The sequence below is a fragment of the Cebus imitator genome, unplaced genomic scaffold (assembly GCF_001604975.1).
Source record: "Cebus imitator isolate Cc_AM_T3 unplaced genomic scaffold, Cebus_imitator-1.0 Scaffold58, whole genome shotgun sequence".
NCBI classification, from domain to species: domain Eukaryota; kingdom Metazoa; phylum Chordata; class Mammalia; order Primates; family Cebidae; genus Cebus; species Cebus imitator.
The window spans coordinates 4,111,228-4,128,221 of record NW_016107373.1 but is presented as its reverse complement, the minus strand read 5'-3'; the positions used below and the strand labels follow the sequence as shown (position 1 = coordinate 4,128,221).

General features: G+C 42.2%; 1 protein-coding gene and 1 long non-coding RNA gene across 2 annotated transcripts in view; both read left to right on the top strand.

Annotated features, from left to right (window-relative positions):
- Positions 1–3,460: 3,460 nt before the first annotated feature.
- LOC108304916 lies at positions 3,461–7,983 on the top strand. The gene is made up of 3 exons (XR_001825464.2): positions 3,461–3,502; positions 6,258–6,424; positions 7,942–7,983. It is a non-coding gene; the product is annotated as an uncharacterized LOC108304916 (long non-coding RNA).
- A 7,297-nt stretch (positions 7,984–15,280) lies between these two features.
- HSD17B12 (hydroxysteroid 17-beta dehydrogenase 12) overlaps positions 15,281–16,994 on the top strand; it is a 164,240-nt gene continuing 162,526 nt past the window's right edge. The window contains exon 1 of the mRNA XM_017529408.2: positions 15,281–15,679. Within this exon, the coding sequence (XP_017384897.1) occupies positions 15,520–15,679 (160 nt within the window). The 5' untranslated portion in view covers positions 15,281–15,519. The remainder of the gene's footprint in view (positions 15,680–16,994) is intronic.

Genomic DNA, 16,994 nt, shown 5'->3' with positions numbered 1-16,994 from the left:
TGAGATACCACTACATATCAGTGAGATAAAAAAGACAATACTAAGTGGTGTTGAAGATGCATAGTGACTAGAGCAAGCTGGTACAGCCATTTTGGAAAACAGTTTGGCAATTTCTTATAGAATTAAATATTTACTGTATAGCCTATAAATTTGTTCCTCACTATTCTTTATCCAAAGGAAATTAAAGCTCATGTTCCACACAGACTTGTATGTGAATGTACATATCTGCTTTATCCATAACAGTCAAAAATTGGGAGCAACTGAAACATTGATCAACTAAAGAGTGGATAACAAAATGGAATACTACTCAGCAATAAAAAGGAACAGGCTGTCTGGGCACCCTGGCTCATACCTGGAATTCCAGCCTTTGGGAGGCTGAGGCAGGTAGATCACCTGAGGTCAGGAGTTTGAGACCAGCCTGGCTAACATGGCAAAACCCCCATCTCTACTAAAAATACAAAAATTATCCAGCATGGTGGTGCACACCTGTAATCCCAACTACTCGGGAGGCTGAGGCAGGAAAATTGCTTGAATCTGGGAGGCAGAGGTTGCAGTGAACTGAGATCTTGCCACGGCACTCCAGCCTGGGTGACGGTGTGAGATTCCGTCTCAAAAATAAATAATAAATATTGAAAAGGAACCGACGGCTAATACACACCACAGATTAATCTCAAGGGTGGTATGCTAAGTGAGAGAAGCCAGACACCAAAGACCACATGCTGCATGATTCCATTTATATGCATTTCTAGAAAGGCAAAACTAGAATGACAGCAGAATCAGTGGTTATGCTGGGTGGGGGGTGTCAAAAAGGGTCTTGACTATAAGGAGGCATGAAGAAACCCTTGGAGATTATGGAAATATTGTTTATCTTGATTATGATGAATTTGTAGGTTGTATATAAATACAATAAAGTGGACTAAGTGTTCATACAACTTAACCCAGTAAGCGCATGTCTGAGAACTTAATATAAAGAATTAGAGATGTGAGCCAGGCATGGTGGTTCATGCATGTAATCCCAACATTAGGGAAGCAACGGTGGGATAGCTTGAGGCCAGGAGTTCAAGATTTGCCTAGACAACATAGTGAGACCCCATTCTTCCCAAAAAAAGGAGGAAAAATGAATCAGAGATGTGTATAAAACTTACATACAAGGATGTTTATTTTGGCATTATTCATAATAGCTAAATACTTAACCCAAATGCCCAGAAATAGGACATTATTTAAATCTATGATATATTCATGCATAAAATCTATCATTAAAAGTTATATTGAAATTATGACTTGGAAAGATGTTTACTACTTTAAATAGAAAGGTAGAATATAATATAGTATAGACCCTAGCTTTTGTTTTTATTTTTAAACTGACAGTTGAGAAAACAAAAATAATTCACTATCTTATTGATAAATGAGGGTTAAGTGAGATTTTTGTGACATATCAATAAGATCTGAATATCTGGTACCTCCATTTATACTTTTCTTCTTGTGGGAAATGGATAAGATTAAAATTTTAGCCTGGGCATGGTGGTGCATGCTTGTAATCCTAGCACTTTGGGAGGCCGAGGTGGGAGGACTGCCTGAGATCAGGAGTTCCAGACTACAGTGTGCTGTGATTGCACCACTGCACCCTAGCCTCCTGCCTGGCAGAGTGAGACCACATCTCTCTCTCTTTCTCTTTCTTTTCTTCTTTTTCTCTTTCTTTTCTTTTCTCTCCTTCCTTCCTTCCTTCCTTTCTTCCTTTCTTTCTTTCTTTCTTTCTTTCTTTCTTTCTTTTCTTTCTTTCTTTCTTCTCTTTCTTTCTTTTCTTCTTTCTTTCCTTCTTTCTCTCTCCCTTCCTCCCTCCCTCCCCCATCTCTTTCTTTCCTTCCTTCCTTCCTTCCTTCCTTCCTTCCTTCCTTCCTTCTCTCTCTCTCTCTTTCTTTCTTTTTCTTTTTTTTCTTTCTTTCTTTCTGCCTGTCTCGCTCTGTTGCCCAGGCTGGAGTGCAGTGCATGATCTTGGCTCACTGCAACCTCTGCCTCCTGGGTTCAAGCAATTCTTCTCCCTCAGCCTCCCAACTAGCTGGGACTACAGGTGCCTGCCACCACACCTGGCTAATTTATTTTTATTTTTAGTAGAGGCTGGTTTTCACCATGTTGGCCAGGCTGGTCTTGAACTCCTGACTTCAAATGATCTACCCACCTTGGCCTCCTAAAGTGGACCCCATGAAAGCATGAAAGAAAAAGGAAGGAAAAAGAAAGAAAGAAAAGAAAAGAAACGGAGGGAGGGAGGGGAAGGAAGGAAAGAGGGAGGGAGGGGAAGAAAGGGAGGGAGGGAGGGAGGGAGTGAAGGAAGGAAGGAAGGAAGGAAGGAAGGAAGGAAGATGCCCAGGTAATTTTAAAATTTTTTGTAGAAAAATGATCCCACTATATTGCCCAGGCTGGTTTCGAACACCTGACCTCAAGTGATCTTCCCGCCTCAGCCTCCTAAAGTGCTGGGGTTATAGGAGTGAGCCACCATGCCTGGTGATAACTGCTACTGATGAGAATGAGATGAAGCAAATAGTCCATTGACCACTAGTAGAAGTGGAAATTGAATAGGTCCTTCAGATTTCTTGGTGTCATCCTCCCTGAAAGGTAGATGTGATTTGCATTCCCACTTTACATTTGAGCTAACTAAATACCAGAATGTCCAAGATCACACAAGTGAGGGCTCCTTCTGAAAAAGAAAGATTCTATTACTGATATGCTTTGCCCTACACACACACACACACACACACACACGCACACACACACACACGCATGCATGCACACACACACAAACACACAATCATGCCTGTCTAAAATTGTCTTCTGATCTGGGTAACCCTAGAAGATTGAGAGAAACTGAGCAAAGATAAGCCAGCCCTTGGCCTGGAGCAAAGCCTGCTGATGTCAGTCTATATTGGCCAAATTCTTGTCAACCCACAGAGTAGACAAGTTGGAAAAGAGAAATAGATGGAGTTTATTGTATGCCAAGGATATTTTATGGTTGTGTGTGTTTAGCCACAGACTCAGGTGCAACTTACCACATCTGGCTAACTTTTAAATTAGTTTTCCATCATTCCCTTTCCCTCTCTTTCTCCCTTTCTACTCTAGTCATGCTTCTCTTTCTTCGCTACTGCACTTTTTCCACTTTAGAGCCTTTAGGCATGCTAGTTTCTCCATTTCCTCAATACCTGGGTCCTAGGAAAGGGGGAATATTTATTTTATTTTTTATTTTTTGAGGCAGTGTTTTACTCTGTCATCCAGGCTGGAGTGCAGTGGTGTAGCCATAGCACACTGTAGCCTCAACCTTCCAGGCTCCATCAATCCTCCCACCTCAGCCTACCTAGCATCTGGGACTATAGGCACACACCAGCCCGCCCAGGTACTTTGTGTTGTTGTTGTTGTTGCAGAGACAGAGTTTTGCCATGCTGCCTAGCTGGTCTTGAACTCCTGGACTCAAGCGAACCTCCTGCCTTGGCTTGCCATAGTGCTGGAACTACCGGTACACACCACCACACTGGGCCATTTATTGTTTGTTTGTTTTGTAGAGACAGCATCTCACCATGCTGCCTAGGCTGGTCTCAACTCCTGAACTCAAGTGATCCACTTGCCTGGGTCTCCCAAATTGCTGGGATTATAGGCAGGAGCCATCACAGCTGCCCTATTTTTCATTCTTTGCCTAGTTTGAAAAAAGATTTTGAGGGGACTTATTAACATTCTCATAACACAAGGCTAGAGACAGGAAAATATATTTAGATACCCTGTATAGATAATGTGAAGTCATTCACTCTGCATCACAGAACATTTTCTGGTATTCTGATTTTTAAATGTTCCATGGTAAACAGGGCAACATGAGGCAATTTTCCTGAGATCACTCTTGGGTAGGAGCTGACAATGAAATTGGTACATCTGCCAGACAGCCCAAATGGAATGAGGATGAATGACCAACTATTCAATAATTGTGCATTTACTTTTACTGCTTTTAATAACTTGTTCTTTATTCCCTGCAGATAGCAAACAAACTGATCTGGGACAGGCGAGACAAGAAAGCCACAGCTTCTTTTTTATAGTCACACCATTTCAGTTCTTGTTTCTACAAATGAACAATTCACAAGTTATAAATTAAAAGTAGTGATAACTAATACACTATATAGTTTTAAAATTCTGATCTCTGAGTTTATTTATTTTTTATTTTTTTGAGACAGAATCTCACTCTGTCACTGAGGCTGGGGTGCAGTGGTACAATTTTGGCTTATGGCAAACTCTGCCTCCCAGGTTCAAGTGATTCTCCTGCCTCAGCCTCCCAAGTAGCTGGGATTACAGGCACGCGCCACCATGCCTGGCTAATTTTTGTATTTTTAGTAGAGACAGGGTTTCACCATATTGGCCAGGCTGGTCTTGAACTCCTGACCTCAACCGATCAAGACCACCCTGGCCAACATCGTGAAACCCCGTCTCTAATAAATATACAAAAATTAGCTGGGCATGGTGGCATGCGCCTGTAGTCCCAGCTACTTGGGAGGCTGAGGCAGAAGAATCTCTTGAACCCAGGAGGCAGAGGTTGCAGTGATCCAAGATCACATCAATGCACTCCAGCCTAGGGACGGAGCAAGACTCCATCTCAAAAAAAAAAAAAAAAAAAAAGATTAGCTTCACTTAGATAACCACCCACCTCAAAGGCCCTTAATCACATCCTTATAATATGTTCCCACACAAGGTAACATTCACAGTTATGTGGACATGGCTATCTTTAAAAGGTCATTATTCTGCCAAACACATATGTGTAAAGATAAATAGGTAATCAATTTTAAAATTTATATAGAAACTTTTCTCAAACATTTGAAATAAAATAAAGGAACATAAATACTGTAAGAGAGTGTATCACAAAACAGATGCATAATCATTTTAGAAAGAATAGAATTAAAGGTTTTTCAATAATGTATTATTACTATTATCATTATTATATATTTTCGAGACAGGGTCTTGTTCTGTCACCCAGGCTGGAGTGCAGTGACATGATTATAGCTCACTGCAGCATCAAACTCCTGGCTCAGATGATCCTCCCACTCAAGCCTCCTGAGTAGCTGGGACTACCCGTGTGTGCCATCATGTCCAGCTAATTAAAAAGAAGTTTTTTTGTAGAGGTGAGGTCTAGCTTTGTTGCTCAGGCTGATCTCAAACTCCTGGGTTCAAGCAATTCCATGCCTTGGCCTCCCAAAGTGTTAGAATTACAGGCATGAACCACCACAACTGGCTGTGTATATTGTTAATATATCTCTGATGCGATATTGCCACTGTTACTGGAGAAAATGAATAGAGAACCACGGCTAGGTCAACAGCAAGAATAATTCTCAGAAACATGATGCTAAGTTTAAAAAAAAAAAAAAAAAAAAAAAAAAAAAAAAAAAAAAAAAAAAAAAAAAAAGCAAGTTCCAGAAGACTACACAAGTGTTTGTCTTAGGTCTACCTGTGACTTTCGTTAGGGTTGCTACAACCAATCACTACAAAGTAGGTGGCTTTAAAGAATAGCAATTTATTGGCGGGGCGAGGTGGCTTATATCTGTAATCCCAGCGCTTTGGGAGGCTGAGGTGGGCGAATCACTTGACGTCAGAAGTGATTCGAGACCAGCCTGACCATCATGGCAAAACCCCGTCTCTACTAAAAATACAAAAATTAGCTGGGTGTGGTGGCACATGCCTGTAGTCCCAGCTACTTTGGAGGCTGAGGCAGGAGAATTGCTTGAACCTGGGAGGTGGAGATTGCAGTGAGCCTCTGTCCACCACCCCCCCCTCCAAAAAAAAAAGAGTTGCAATTTATTCTCTCACAGTTCTGGAGGATAGAACTACAAAATCAAGGTGTTGGGAAGGGCTGTGCCCTCTGTGCAGGCTCTCGGGCTCTCGGGAAGAGTCCTTCCTTGCCTCTTCCTAGCTTCTGGTGTTTTTTGGCCATTTTGAACATTCCTTGGCTGGAAGCTGTAGTAGTAAAATCTCTGCTTCCATTGTCTCTCCCTCTGTCTCTTTGTGCTTCTCTAAATCTCTCTCTTTTTATAAGGAAACAGACATTGGATTTAGGGCCCACCCTAATCCATTATGACCTCATCTTAACTTGATTACATCTGCAAAGGCCTTATTTCCAAATAAGGCCAAGGCCACAGATTGTGGGGTTAGGACTTCAACATGTCTTTTAGAGAGATACACTGCAACCCACAACAGTCATGTTTCCCAGGAAAGACTCTGAGATTGAGATTTGCTTGCAGGGGATTTGTAATGGAGTACTCTGGGGAACAACATCCGTAAGGGAGTGAAGGAAGCTAGAGTAAGCTGAAAGAGATGTTGAGCTGCACTGCAGTATCATGGATGCTTCAGGAAATTCCACTGGGAGCTCTGAAGCTGGGAAGGCTTTTCAGAGATGTTCATAATTGAGGTAGGTGGTCCAGGCTTTTGTACTCCTGCATCACCCAGTCATTAGATGTAGTCTGCCACTGGGGAGGAACAAAGCAGCTGCCTTTAGCCTAGAACAAGTCCCATAGGGGGACATAGACCGGCATTGTCAGCAAATGTGGGCATGAAGGTCTTGACCCTGGAGACAAGACCTGGATCGCCTTCCCTAGCATCCACCGTATCATGCTTTTTAAATAGAGCTCAAAAATAAGCAAAATGAAACAACATGTTATTATTTCACATATATTTGTGATATAAGTATATATATTTAAATGTAGTAGAACGATATACATATTTAGGGCTGTGCTGACCTCTGGAGGATGGGCTAGGATGGGTTTTTGTCTTTTTTGGTTCTTGAGTTAGGTGTGAGTTTAAAGCATCATTATTTTATGCTTTGTATAACAAACATGTATTTCATCTACTCTTTGTATGCATCAAATATATCTAACAAGAAAGCAAGGGAGTCTGGTACAGTAGCTCATGCCTGTAATCCCAGAACTTTGGGAGGTCAAGACAGGAGATTGCTTGAGCCTAGGAGTTGGAGTCCAGCCTGGGCAACATAGCAAGGCCTTGTGTCTACAGAAATTATTAGCTGGGTGTGGTGCTGTGTGCATGCAGTCCTAGCTACCTGGCAGGCTGAGGCAGGAGGATTGTTTGAGTCCAGGAGTTGAAGGCTGCATTGAGATACGATCATACCACTGCACTCCAGCCTGGGTATCACACCAAAATTCTGTCTTTATACAAATTTTTTAAAAAAATAAGGGGAATAAAGGAAAGAACTAGGTAAAAGTAATAGAAACTAAAGTAGCTAGAATTTTTAGAATAAAAATAGGGTAAAGATAACAAATCCTTGAACCCATTGCTAAAGTAAGGATTCAGGTAAAGAAAACCTCCTCCACTATATTGTTTGCCTTAAGTTTGCCTGCATAACTGTCCTACAGTTATGTTATTTTTGGTTGGAAATACAATATAGGTAAGATATTATGGTTTACTTTCACATGGTTTTATTTTTTTATTTTTGACATGGAGTCTCTCTCTCTCATCCAGGCTGGGTGAGACACAGTGGCACAGTCTTGGCTCACTGCAACCTCTGCTTCCCAGGTTCAAGCAATTCTCCAGCCTCAGCCTCCCGAGTAGCTGGGATTACAAGTGTGTGCCACCACGCCCAGCTAATTTCTGTTTTTTCGTAGAGACAGGGTTTTGCCATGTTGGCCAGGCTGGTCACGAACTCCTGACCTCAGGCGATCTGCCCACTTCAGCCTCCCAGAGTGCTGGGATTACAGGCATGAGCCACTGTGCCTGGCCCCTTTCATGTGGTTTTAAACTGGTTTACTTACCATGGCACTAATTCCTTGCTTTAAGCAAAAGTATTCTAAGATTGATGGAATGATTATTAGATCTGCTGATGCAATAAAGAAAACCAGTTGATGTGCAATATTGCATATGTCAAGATTTCACTTTGTGTGTGTGTGTGTGTGTGTGGTTTTTTTTTTTTTTCAGATGGAGTTTTGCTCTTGTTGCCCAGGTTTTGGAATGCAATGGTGCAATCTCAGCTCACTACAACCTCCGTCTCCCGGGTTCTAGCAATTCTCCTGCCTCAGCATCCCAAGTAGCTGGGATTACAGGCATGTGTCACCAAGCCTGCCTAATTTTGTATTTTTAGTTGAGACAGTTGGAATGTAATGGTGCAATCTCAGCTCACCACAAACTCCGCCTCCAGGGTTCTAGCAATTCTCCTGCCTCAGCCTCCCAAGTAGCTGGGAATATAGGCATGTGTCACCAAGCCCGGCTAATTTTGTATTTTTAGTTGAGACAGGGTTTCTCCATGTTGGTCAGGCTGGTCTTGAACTCCCGACCTCAGGTGATCCACCCACCTTGGCCTCCCAAAGTGCTGGGATTACAGGCGTGAGCCACCACATCCGATCTCACTATGGTATTTTTAACCATATATTATTGCGTGGAGAAAGAAAGTTGTTGAATCATTTTTGTATGATCACAGCTTTTACTTCTAAAAAAACTATATATGTATATGTTGTGTATATTATATAGCTTCGTACTTAGAAATGGAGATGAAAGGAAAAAGAAATGGAAGAATACAGTACAAATTGCCAACTGTTAGTAGGAATAGAAAATGGGGTGGGATGCTTTTTTTGTTTCATATAATTCTGTGTGCTTTTGAAACTAAAAAATAAGTAAAAATTTAAAACTACATCTTCTAATCACTTATGTCAAAATATTGATTTCAGTTTTATTTGAGAAACAGGTTTACAGAAGACTATGAATGTGAGTCTAGGTCTGTTATAAAATAGGTGGCAGAGTAGAAAGAGCCCTGCATTTTTAGTGCAGACATCTTGGTTCTAGAAACAGGCCTGCTACAGTAAAGTGTTCCTTCCCCAAGAAGTTTAACTTAAAGAGTTAATTTCCTTGTTGAAAAAATGGAGGTGTTATTGTGATGTTTGAATGGGGTAATGTATGTGAACTGACTTTGAAGTTGATAATGCAATATTAAAGCATAATAAATGTTTTTTGTTTGTTTTTGAGACAGAGTTTCGCTCTGTCGCCCAAGCTAGAGTGCTGTGGTGCAAACTTGGCTCACTGCAACTTCTGCCTCCTGGGTTCAAGGGATTCTCCTGCCTCAGCCTCTGGAGCAGCTGGGATTACAGGCACCTGCCACCGCATTTGGCTCATTTTGGTATTTTTAGTAGAGGCGGGGTTTCACCATGTTAGCCAGTCAGGTCACCAACTCTTGACTTCAGGTGATCCGCCTGCCTTGGCCTTCCAAAGTGCTGGGATTACAGGCGTGAGCCACCTCGCCCAGACAATAAATGTTAATCTTCCTTTCTCACGGTAATATTGCTTGTTAAATAAACTAAATATTAACATTTGGGAAATCCCCCAATTTCTAATGCTAAAAACTTAGTTTCTTTTAAATTGGTTTGTTCATCATAACACTTTTCTTTTTAACCCAGGATTAGACAACTGAATTTAAAGGCAGGTTGAAGTTCAATATTTTGAACAATGTTTAAATGAAGATGAAAGAGAACATAGAACTGTTAAAAGGTTTTATTATACAGCCAAATGAAGGATTCAGCTGTGTCCCAAAGGATTAAACAAGATGGTATGCTTAATAATTCCCTGCTTCTATGAAATTCCCTAATTATGAAATGTTCTTTCATTATATTGAACTACTCCTGATTTCATCAGGAAACTCTGATCTGAAACTCAATTTACAGAAATATTAGGAATGAATTTTCAACTAAATGGGAATATCTGTATACTAATATGATACAATATTGTTGCTTCATATTTTTCCATATTAAATACCATTCTAAACTTTAAATTTGTTAATAAATGAAGCTGAAATCTAATGTGATTGTGTCTGAGTAGTTTATTTGTGTAACAACAAAATATTTCTAGAGACTCTTTTACTCTCCTTTAGTCTTTTTCTCTCCCGTTCATTTTCTCTCTCTCTCTTTCTCTTTCTCTCTTTCTTTCTTTCGAGACAGGGTCTCACTCTGTCACCCAGGCTGGAGTCTAGTGACACAATCTCAGCTTACTGCATCCTTCACCTCCCAGGCTCAAGCAATTATTCTGCCTAGCCTCCCAGGTAGCTGGGACTACAGGCGTGCACCATCATGCCCAGCTAATTTTTTTGTGTTTTTTGTAGAGACGGGGTTTCACTATGTTGCCCACGCTGGTCTCCAACTCTTGAGCTCAAAGGATCCACCCAAAGTGCTGGGATTATAGGCATGAGACACCGTGCCCCACCCTTAGCCACTTTTTAGATGCTGCTTTCTCTGAGTTAGTTCTGGAGAGATGATTTCATAGTCACGCCTTTTTGGTTCAAATTCCAATTCTGCCACTTACTTGCTCTAAGCCTCTGCTTCCTTATTTGTAAAATGGGAATAACAGTAATACCTACCTCATTCAACATAAATCTGTCAATCCCTGCTAAATGCTTAAGCAGTATTGTTCTCATTTTACAGACGTAAATTTGAATGTGCAGTTATATTAAATCTATACGAGATCATACAGGTAATAAGAGGCAGAATTAGGATATGGTCTCAGATTTACCTGACACTGAAGGCCAGAGTTTTATCATAGTGCTTCCTTTTTGGAGAGGTATTATAACTTTCACATATTTGGTTAGTATGGCTCTATTAACCCTTCATTTCATGTTAAATTTCACCACAGAATACTGCTGAATAGGAGTGGGTCATCATTATAGGGTCCTGTATGCATTAGAGTTCTTAAAGTTTATTCAGAGACAAGAGATTGTTGAATTCCAAAAGTGTGGGACCACCTGAACTCCAAAGGGCTCTCTGGAATGTACTGCTTCACTTTGTGGAAGTCACTATTTTTTTCTCTGAGTAGATAAAACAGTTAGTATTCCTAATTCCTAAAAAGAGGCTGAGATGATCAGAATAAATGTGTACATTTAAAAGAACAATTATTCCTATTAACGTGGGTAGTGCCTAGACATTTTAGAAGAGGAACGGATACCAAATGAGACAGTTTCAGCATTTAACATTCCTTTTCGTTAAAATAACCAGTTCTAACAACAATGGAAATTCCATTTCCAAGGTACATGTATTTATTTTAAATAGTCCTACACCAACAAGTAATTATTGCCTATTTAATTTTATGCCATATGCTGTGTTAGTTGCAAGAGGCACAGATGTATATTCTTGAAAACCACATCAAAACCTCCATTGGGTGTTTGTCGCTTTCTCCTCTGCTCCACCTCCACTCAATTTCTGCATATTCTCAGATCCCAGTTCAATTATGGGTTCCTTAGAAAGGCGTATCAAGGCTGTTTCTTCTCCCCCACCTAAATTAGGTCCTCTTGTGAATGTCTTTCCTTATGTCCTAGTGTATTTTCTTCTTTGTACGTATTAAAATTTTTATCATATAATTAGTTGGAAGTTTGCTGAATGTCTGTCTCTACCACTAGACAGTCTATTTTTATTTATTCATTCATCACTCACTCAACAGGTATTTATTGTACCCCAAGTGTCAAGTACGCTTGGGTGCACGTCTTAGCTGAAGATACGGTGGTGAACACGGAAAGTTCACTGTACTCATGAACTTATATTCATTCTATTAGGTAGATGGACAAAGAGCTAAGTGATCAGACGGTTTGAAAGCATTACATTCTGTAAGGAAAACAAAGTAGGGTAAAAAGATAAGGATTGCTAGAGCAGAGAAGAAAGCTGTTTGGGACAGTTATGAAGGTCGGTCAGCGCAAACCGTTCGAAGAAGGATGACATGTGAGCAAAAGGCTAAATAATATAAAGGAGTATACCTTGGAAAGATGGTAAGACGTTTCAGGCAGAGGGAAGGGGAAGTGTAACAGAACGACTCTGAGACCAGAATGAACTTGACTTCTTTGAGGAACTGCAAGAAGTTAGTGTGGCTGGAATTAAGTGAGCACAGGAGAGGGTGGTTGCTGGGGAGGTTAGGGCAGACAAACTCAACTTGGATGATTTTGTTCTTAATGTGATATAAAGTTCTTGAAGGGATTTGAGTAGAATAAATGATATCTAATTTACTTAAAAAAATAAACAGTCTAGTTGCTATATGGTCAACAAACCCCAGGACAGGCTTTAGGGATACCAGTCAGGAGGCTATTGCCATGTTCCAGGCTAAAAATACTTGCGATTTGAATTAGGTTGGTAATGGTAGGTCAAGATGTATTTTGGTACGGGAGTGAACAAGACCTGCTAAAGAATTGGATATGGAATGTAATGGAAGAAAAGAATCACGGTTCAGGCAGGGCTTGGTGGCTCATGCCTATAATCCCAGCACTTTGGGAGGCTGAGGTGGACAGATAACTTGAGGTCAGAAGTTTGAGACCAGCCTGGCCAACATGGTGAAACGCTGTCTCTAATAAAAATACAAAAATTAGCCAGGCCATAGTGGTGGGCATCTGTAATTCCAGCTAATTGAGAGGCTGAGGAAGGAGAATCACTTGAACTCTGGAGGCAGAGGTTGCAGTGAGCTGAGATTGTACCATTGCACTCCAGCCTGAGTGACAAGAGGGAAAAAAAAGAATCAAGTTTCATCCCTAGGTCTTGGGCCTTAGAAAGTGGGTAAATAGTGGTATCATTATCAGAAATAGGAAAGAAAAGAAGATGCGTATGTGTGTGTGTGTGTGTGTGTGTGTGTGCATGTATTAAGCATAGAGTTCTATTCTGAACATGTTAAGTTTGAAATGCTTATTTTATATCTGAGTAGAGATGTGAACAGGCAGGTGGATATATAGTCTGGACCTCTAAGCAGAAGTTGAGCCTGGACAAAGACATTTGGAAGTAATCAGCTTACAGTTGATATTTAAAACCAAGAGACTGGATAAAATCATATATTAGAGAAGTAAAGAGAGCTGGGGTCTGAGCCTGAGGGCATTGTGTAATTTAGAGGCCAGTAGGAGAAGCCAGCAAAGGACACTGTGAGAAAAACAGTGGCCACTCCCTGATGAATGGTAGAGTAGGGTTAGGACTGAGAATTGCCCATTTGCTCACTATTTTATATCTAGTACCTAGCTCAGTGATTGGCATATAATTAGAGCACAATAATATTTGTTAAATGAATGAATCTTCACTTCGATTTATTTCTCAGATATATTTTGGGGTCCTCTACGTCCCAGGCACTGTTTAGGTCCTATGGATTCACAGCATAGTGTCCCCTATAATCATAGATTCTAGTGGGGGCCACAGACAGACAGATACATGCAGCAAAAAAATGTATTTAGTTTATAATAACTATCTTCTCCCCCTTCCACCCTATTCTAAGGAGAATGGGACTGAACATCTAGAGGGAGCTTTGTTGGTGAGCAAGGATGAGCTGGGATATATAAATTTGGAGATATGGCTATACCGTACGCAAAGATGTGGGGAAGAGGGAGAAGCTGAGGGAGAAGAGTGGTGGGCCTTTGGCTGAACCAAAGAGGTAGCCCCAGCCAAAGGTACCAAATTCAATTAAAATAAAATATGATGTCAGCTCAACTCACATGGCTGAATTCTGCAGGGTAATTGATGGTTTACATTTACAGCCTTGGGGTTAGACCTAATTAATCTGATAAGAGAATGGAGAAGGGGGGGTTTGGGCAGCAAGAAATAAGGCTCAAATTGAATCTTAGCAAACTATAAAGTTAGCTCCAAGATATGTTCAATGGTTACCCTTAGAATTATTATCCTTAAGTTCCTGCTTTACAAAAAAAACCTCTTAAGTCTTCAATCAGCAGCCCCTACTGACTAAGGACAAAATTTAGGTAACTTTGTGAGCCCAAAGCCATGCCAGAGAAGGAAACAACTCTTGGAGCAAGGTAGAGAGTAAGTGTGAAACACTTTATTGCTTTACACAATTTTTTTTTTTGATACGGAGTTTTGCTCTTATTACCCAGTTTGGAGTACAGTGGCACGATCTCAGCTCAGCGCAACCTCCGCCTCCTGGGCTTAGGCAATTCTCCTGCCTCAACCTCCTGAGTAGCTGGGATTACAGGCATGCACCACCATGCCCAGCTAATGTTTTGTATTTTTAATAGAGACGGGGTTTCACCATGTTGACCAGGATGGTCTCGATCTCTTGACCTCGTGATCCACCTGCCTCGGCCTCCCAAAGTGCTGGGATTACAGGCTTGAGCAACCGCGCCCGGCTGCTTTACACAATTTTTAAAACTTACCTTGTGGTCTTTCTCCTCTGGAACTTTGCTGATGTAGTTCCCATGTCTCTACCTGGACTGCACGCTTCTGTGCCCCCTGGAAATACCATTCTTCCTGCCCCCAACCAAAAAAGAAAGTAAAATTTTCTATCCTCCTTTGAAGATAAATTAAAACATACAGTCTCCTTTCAAAACTAACTGTTCAGCAAGCTGTGTTCCTATCTTTTTCACTCACTGTACAGCTCTGATGCCATTGTGTAACAGTTATTCCACTTCTTCAGGTTATTTGCCTTGAACTCTAAGTCGTTGGGAACTGAGTGATGTTTGGTGCTCAGCTGGGAGCGAGGCTTAGTATTTAGAGGGCCACCTATGCCAGGAAGGCACAGACACAGAAGACTGAAAGCCTTTATCTGGAAAAGTTTATGGGAACAATGACAGCATGCTTAACAATGATATATTTATTATATCATATATATGTAAAATATATATTTATTTAATAAATAGGTGAAAATAAAACTGTGGCTTCACGCCCTCTCTCCCTCTCTCTCTCCTCTCTCTCTCTCTCTCTCTCTCTGTGTGTGTGTGTGTGTGTGTGTATGTATGTTTTGAGATGGAGTCTCACTCTGTCGCCCAGGCTGGAGTGCAGTGGAGCTATCTGGACTCACTGCGACCTCAGCCTCCCGGGTTCAAGTGATTCTCCTGCCTCAGCCTCCTGAGTAGCTGGGACTACAGGCGCGCGCCACCACGCCCAGCTAATTTTTGTATTTTAAGTAGAGACGGGGTTTCACCATGTTAGCTAGGCTGGTCTCCAACTCCTAAGCTCAAAAGATCGGCCCGCCTCGGCCTCCCAAACTGCTGGGATTACAGGTGTTAGCCACTGCGCCCTACTCACGCCCACTTCTTACTACAATCTTTCAATTCACTAGCGGCTTCTCTGACCTTATTCCCTCTTCAAACCTGAGCTCAAACTAACCTGACTGGCCAATCCGAGCGCAGTCTTCCGCAGTCGCGAGTACGGATGCAGCCAATGAGAGACCGGGGCGCCTCGGTGGGGTGAGACAGGGCACTCGCTGGCGGAACCCTGAGCAGCGTGGTGAAGCTATTGGGTGGGACTAAAGCTTGATTGGCAGGTGAGCTGTCCACTGCTTTAGAACGGAAACGCGACACAGTGTGTGGGAGGGGGAGTGTGGGCGGGGCAGTGGAACAGGAGTCAGCCAATAACTAACGCTCTACGAGCAGAAGGAAAGACAGACCACCAATAGCGACACGGATATGGCGCCGCAGGCGGGGTTTAGGCCCAAAGTGATGTCGGAGCAGCGCCTGTCAGTGTAGTCCTCTCCGTCACGGCCGGCGCCTCCTCCTGCATTCATTCATTCGCTTTTTTCATTCACGAAGGTAGTGAGGCCTAGTGGAAAGCCATGGAGAGCACCCTCCCTGTCGCCGGCTTCCTGTACTGGGTGGGCGCGGGCACCGTGGCCTACCTAGCCCTGCGCATCTCCTACTCACTCTTCACGGCCTTCCGGGTCTGGGGAGTGGGGAACGAGGCGGGGGTCGGCCCGGGGCTCGGAGAATGGGCAGGTGAGTTAGATGCTGCGCCGCGTCCTCTCCCGCGGCAACCCGGACCAGGCCTGGCCCGCGATGACCAGTTCCAGGCCCTGCGCCTGGCCTTTCCCTCCCCAGCTCTCTTCTTTCTCAGGCTCCTGCGTCCCGCGGGCCCCTCCTGGCTCCCTTGGCTGTCTCATGGCTTGCTTAGACTACTTGCAGAGTTTTAAAGTACGAAATACACTGCTCGCTTAATCCTGGGAATCTAAAGCGCAACTTGGGGTGCAGGAGGAAACTGCCTTAAGTCCTCGGGTCTTGTGTCCTTTAAGCCATTCGGGGTTCATGGAGCCAGTTAGTCGCCCTGCTGCCTCCTCAGTCACACGCTGTCCTCTTCCTTGGTTCGCCCCTTGTGAGTGTTTTTAAAATAGTTTTTCGCTTGGTTTGAATACTGGCCCTGTGCTAAGGATGCAGAGCATTCTGTTAACATGTTAGGATGAAGGATTTTTGCTCTGCGGAATCCTACCTCCCCAGTTACGATTAAGATAGTAGTCGTATATGGATTTGGCCTATTTCATACAATTTACAAAGCCCCTTTAAAAAGAATTATCGCTAAACTGTTCTGGAGTCCTTATGAGTAGCAAGAACTATTGCTTCTATAAAATGATAATTGATCGTGTAAATATCAGAATATTTTTTTTTTTTTTGCAGAAGGACGTTTGTAGGAAAAAGTATCCCCATAAAGAGTGAACTAAACACATGGAACTTGTTCCATTCAGTTGGAGGATTTTAAAAATGGAGAACAAAGGGCAGACTGAGGAAATAGGGAAAATTATCTGCAGGGAAGTTTTGCCCTTGCTTTTTTCCTTTTTCAACCTCTTTCCTTTACTTTTCGTCTCTCTTGGCCTTTTTTCTTTTAAACCAGGTGATTGCTTATGATATGCTTGTGGTCCTTCCCTGAGATGATTATTTATTTTCACGTTTTACAATCGAATGTACACATCCTAAGCATTTTATTGAATTTGGGGTGGTTAAGCATTGCCTGCAGACTTGGCTCAGGTAAGATACACTAATAATATTACTTCATGTTCTTTACTTTGTTTGTTCAGAAACATTTAAACAACTTAGTAGGAAAGACCTAAGGGTTCAGCTGGGTTCAGTGGCTCACGCCTGTAATCCTAGCACATTGGAAGGCTGAGGTGGATGGATCATGAGGTCAGGAGTTGGAGACCAGCCTGACCAACATGGTGAAACCCGGTTTCTACTAAAAATACAAAAATTAGCCAGGCGTGGTGGCGCGTGCCTGTAATCCCAGCTACTCAGGAGGCTGAGGCAGGAGACTCGCTTGAACCTG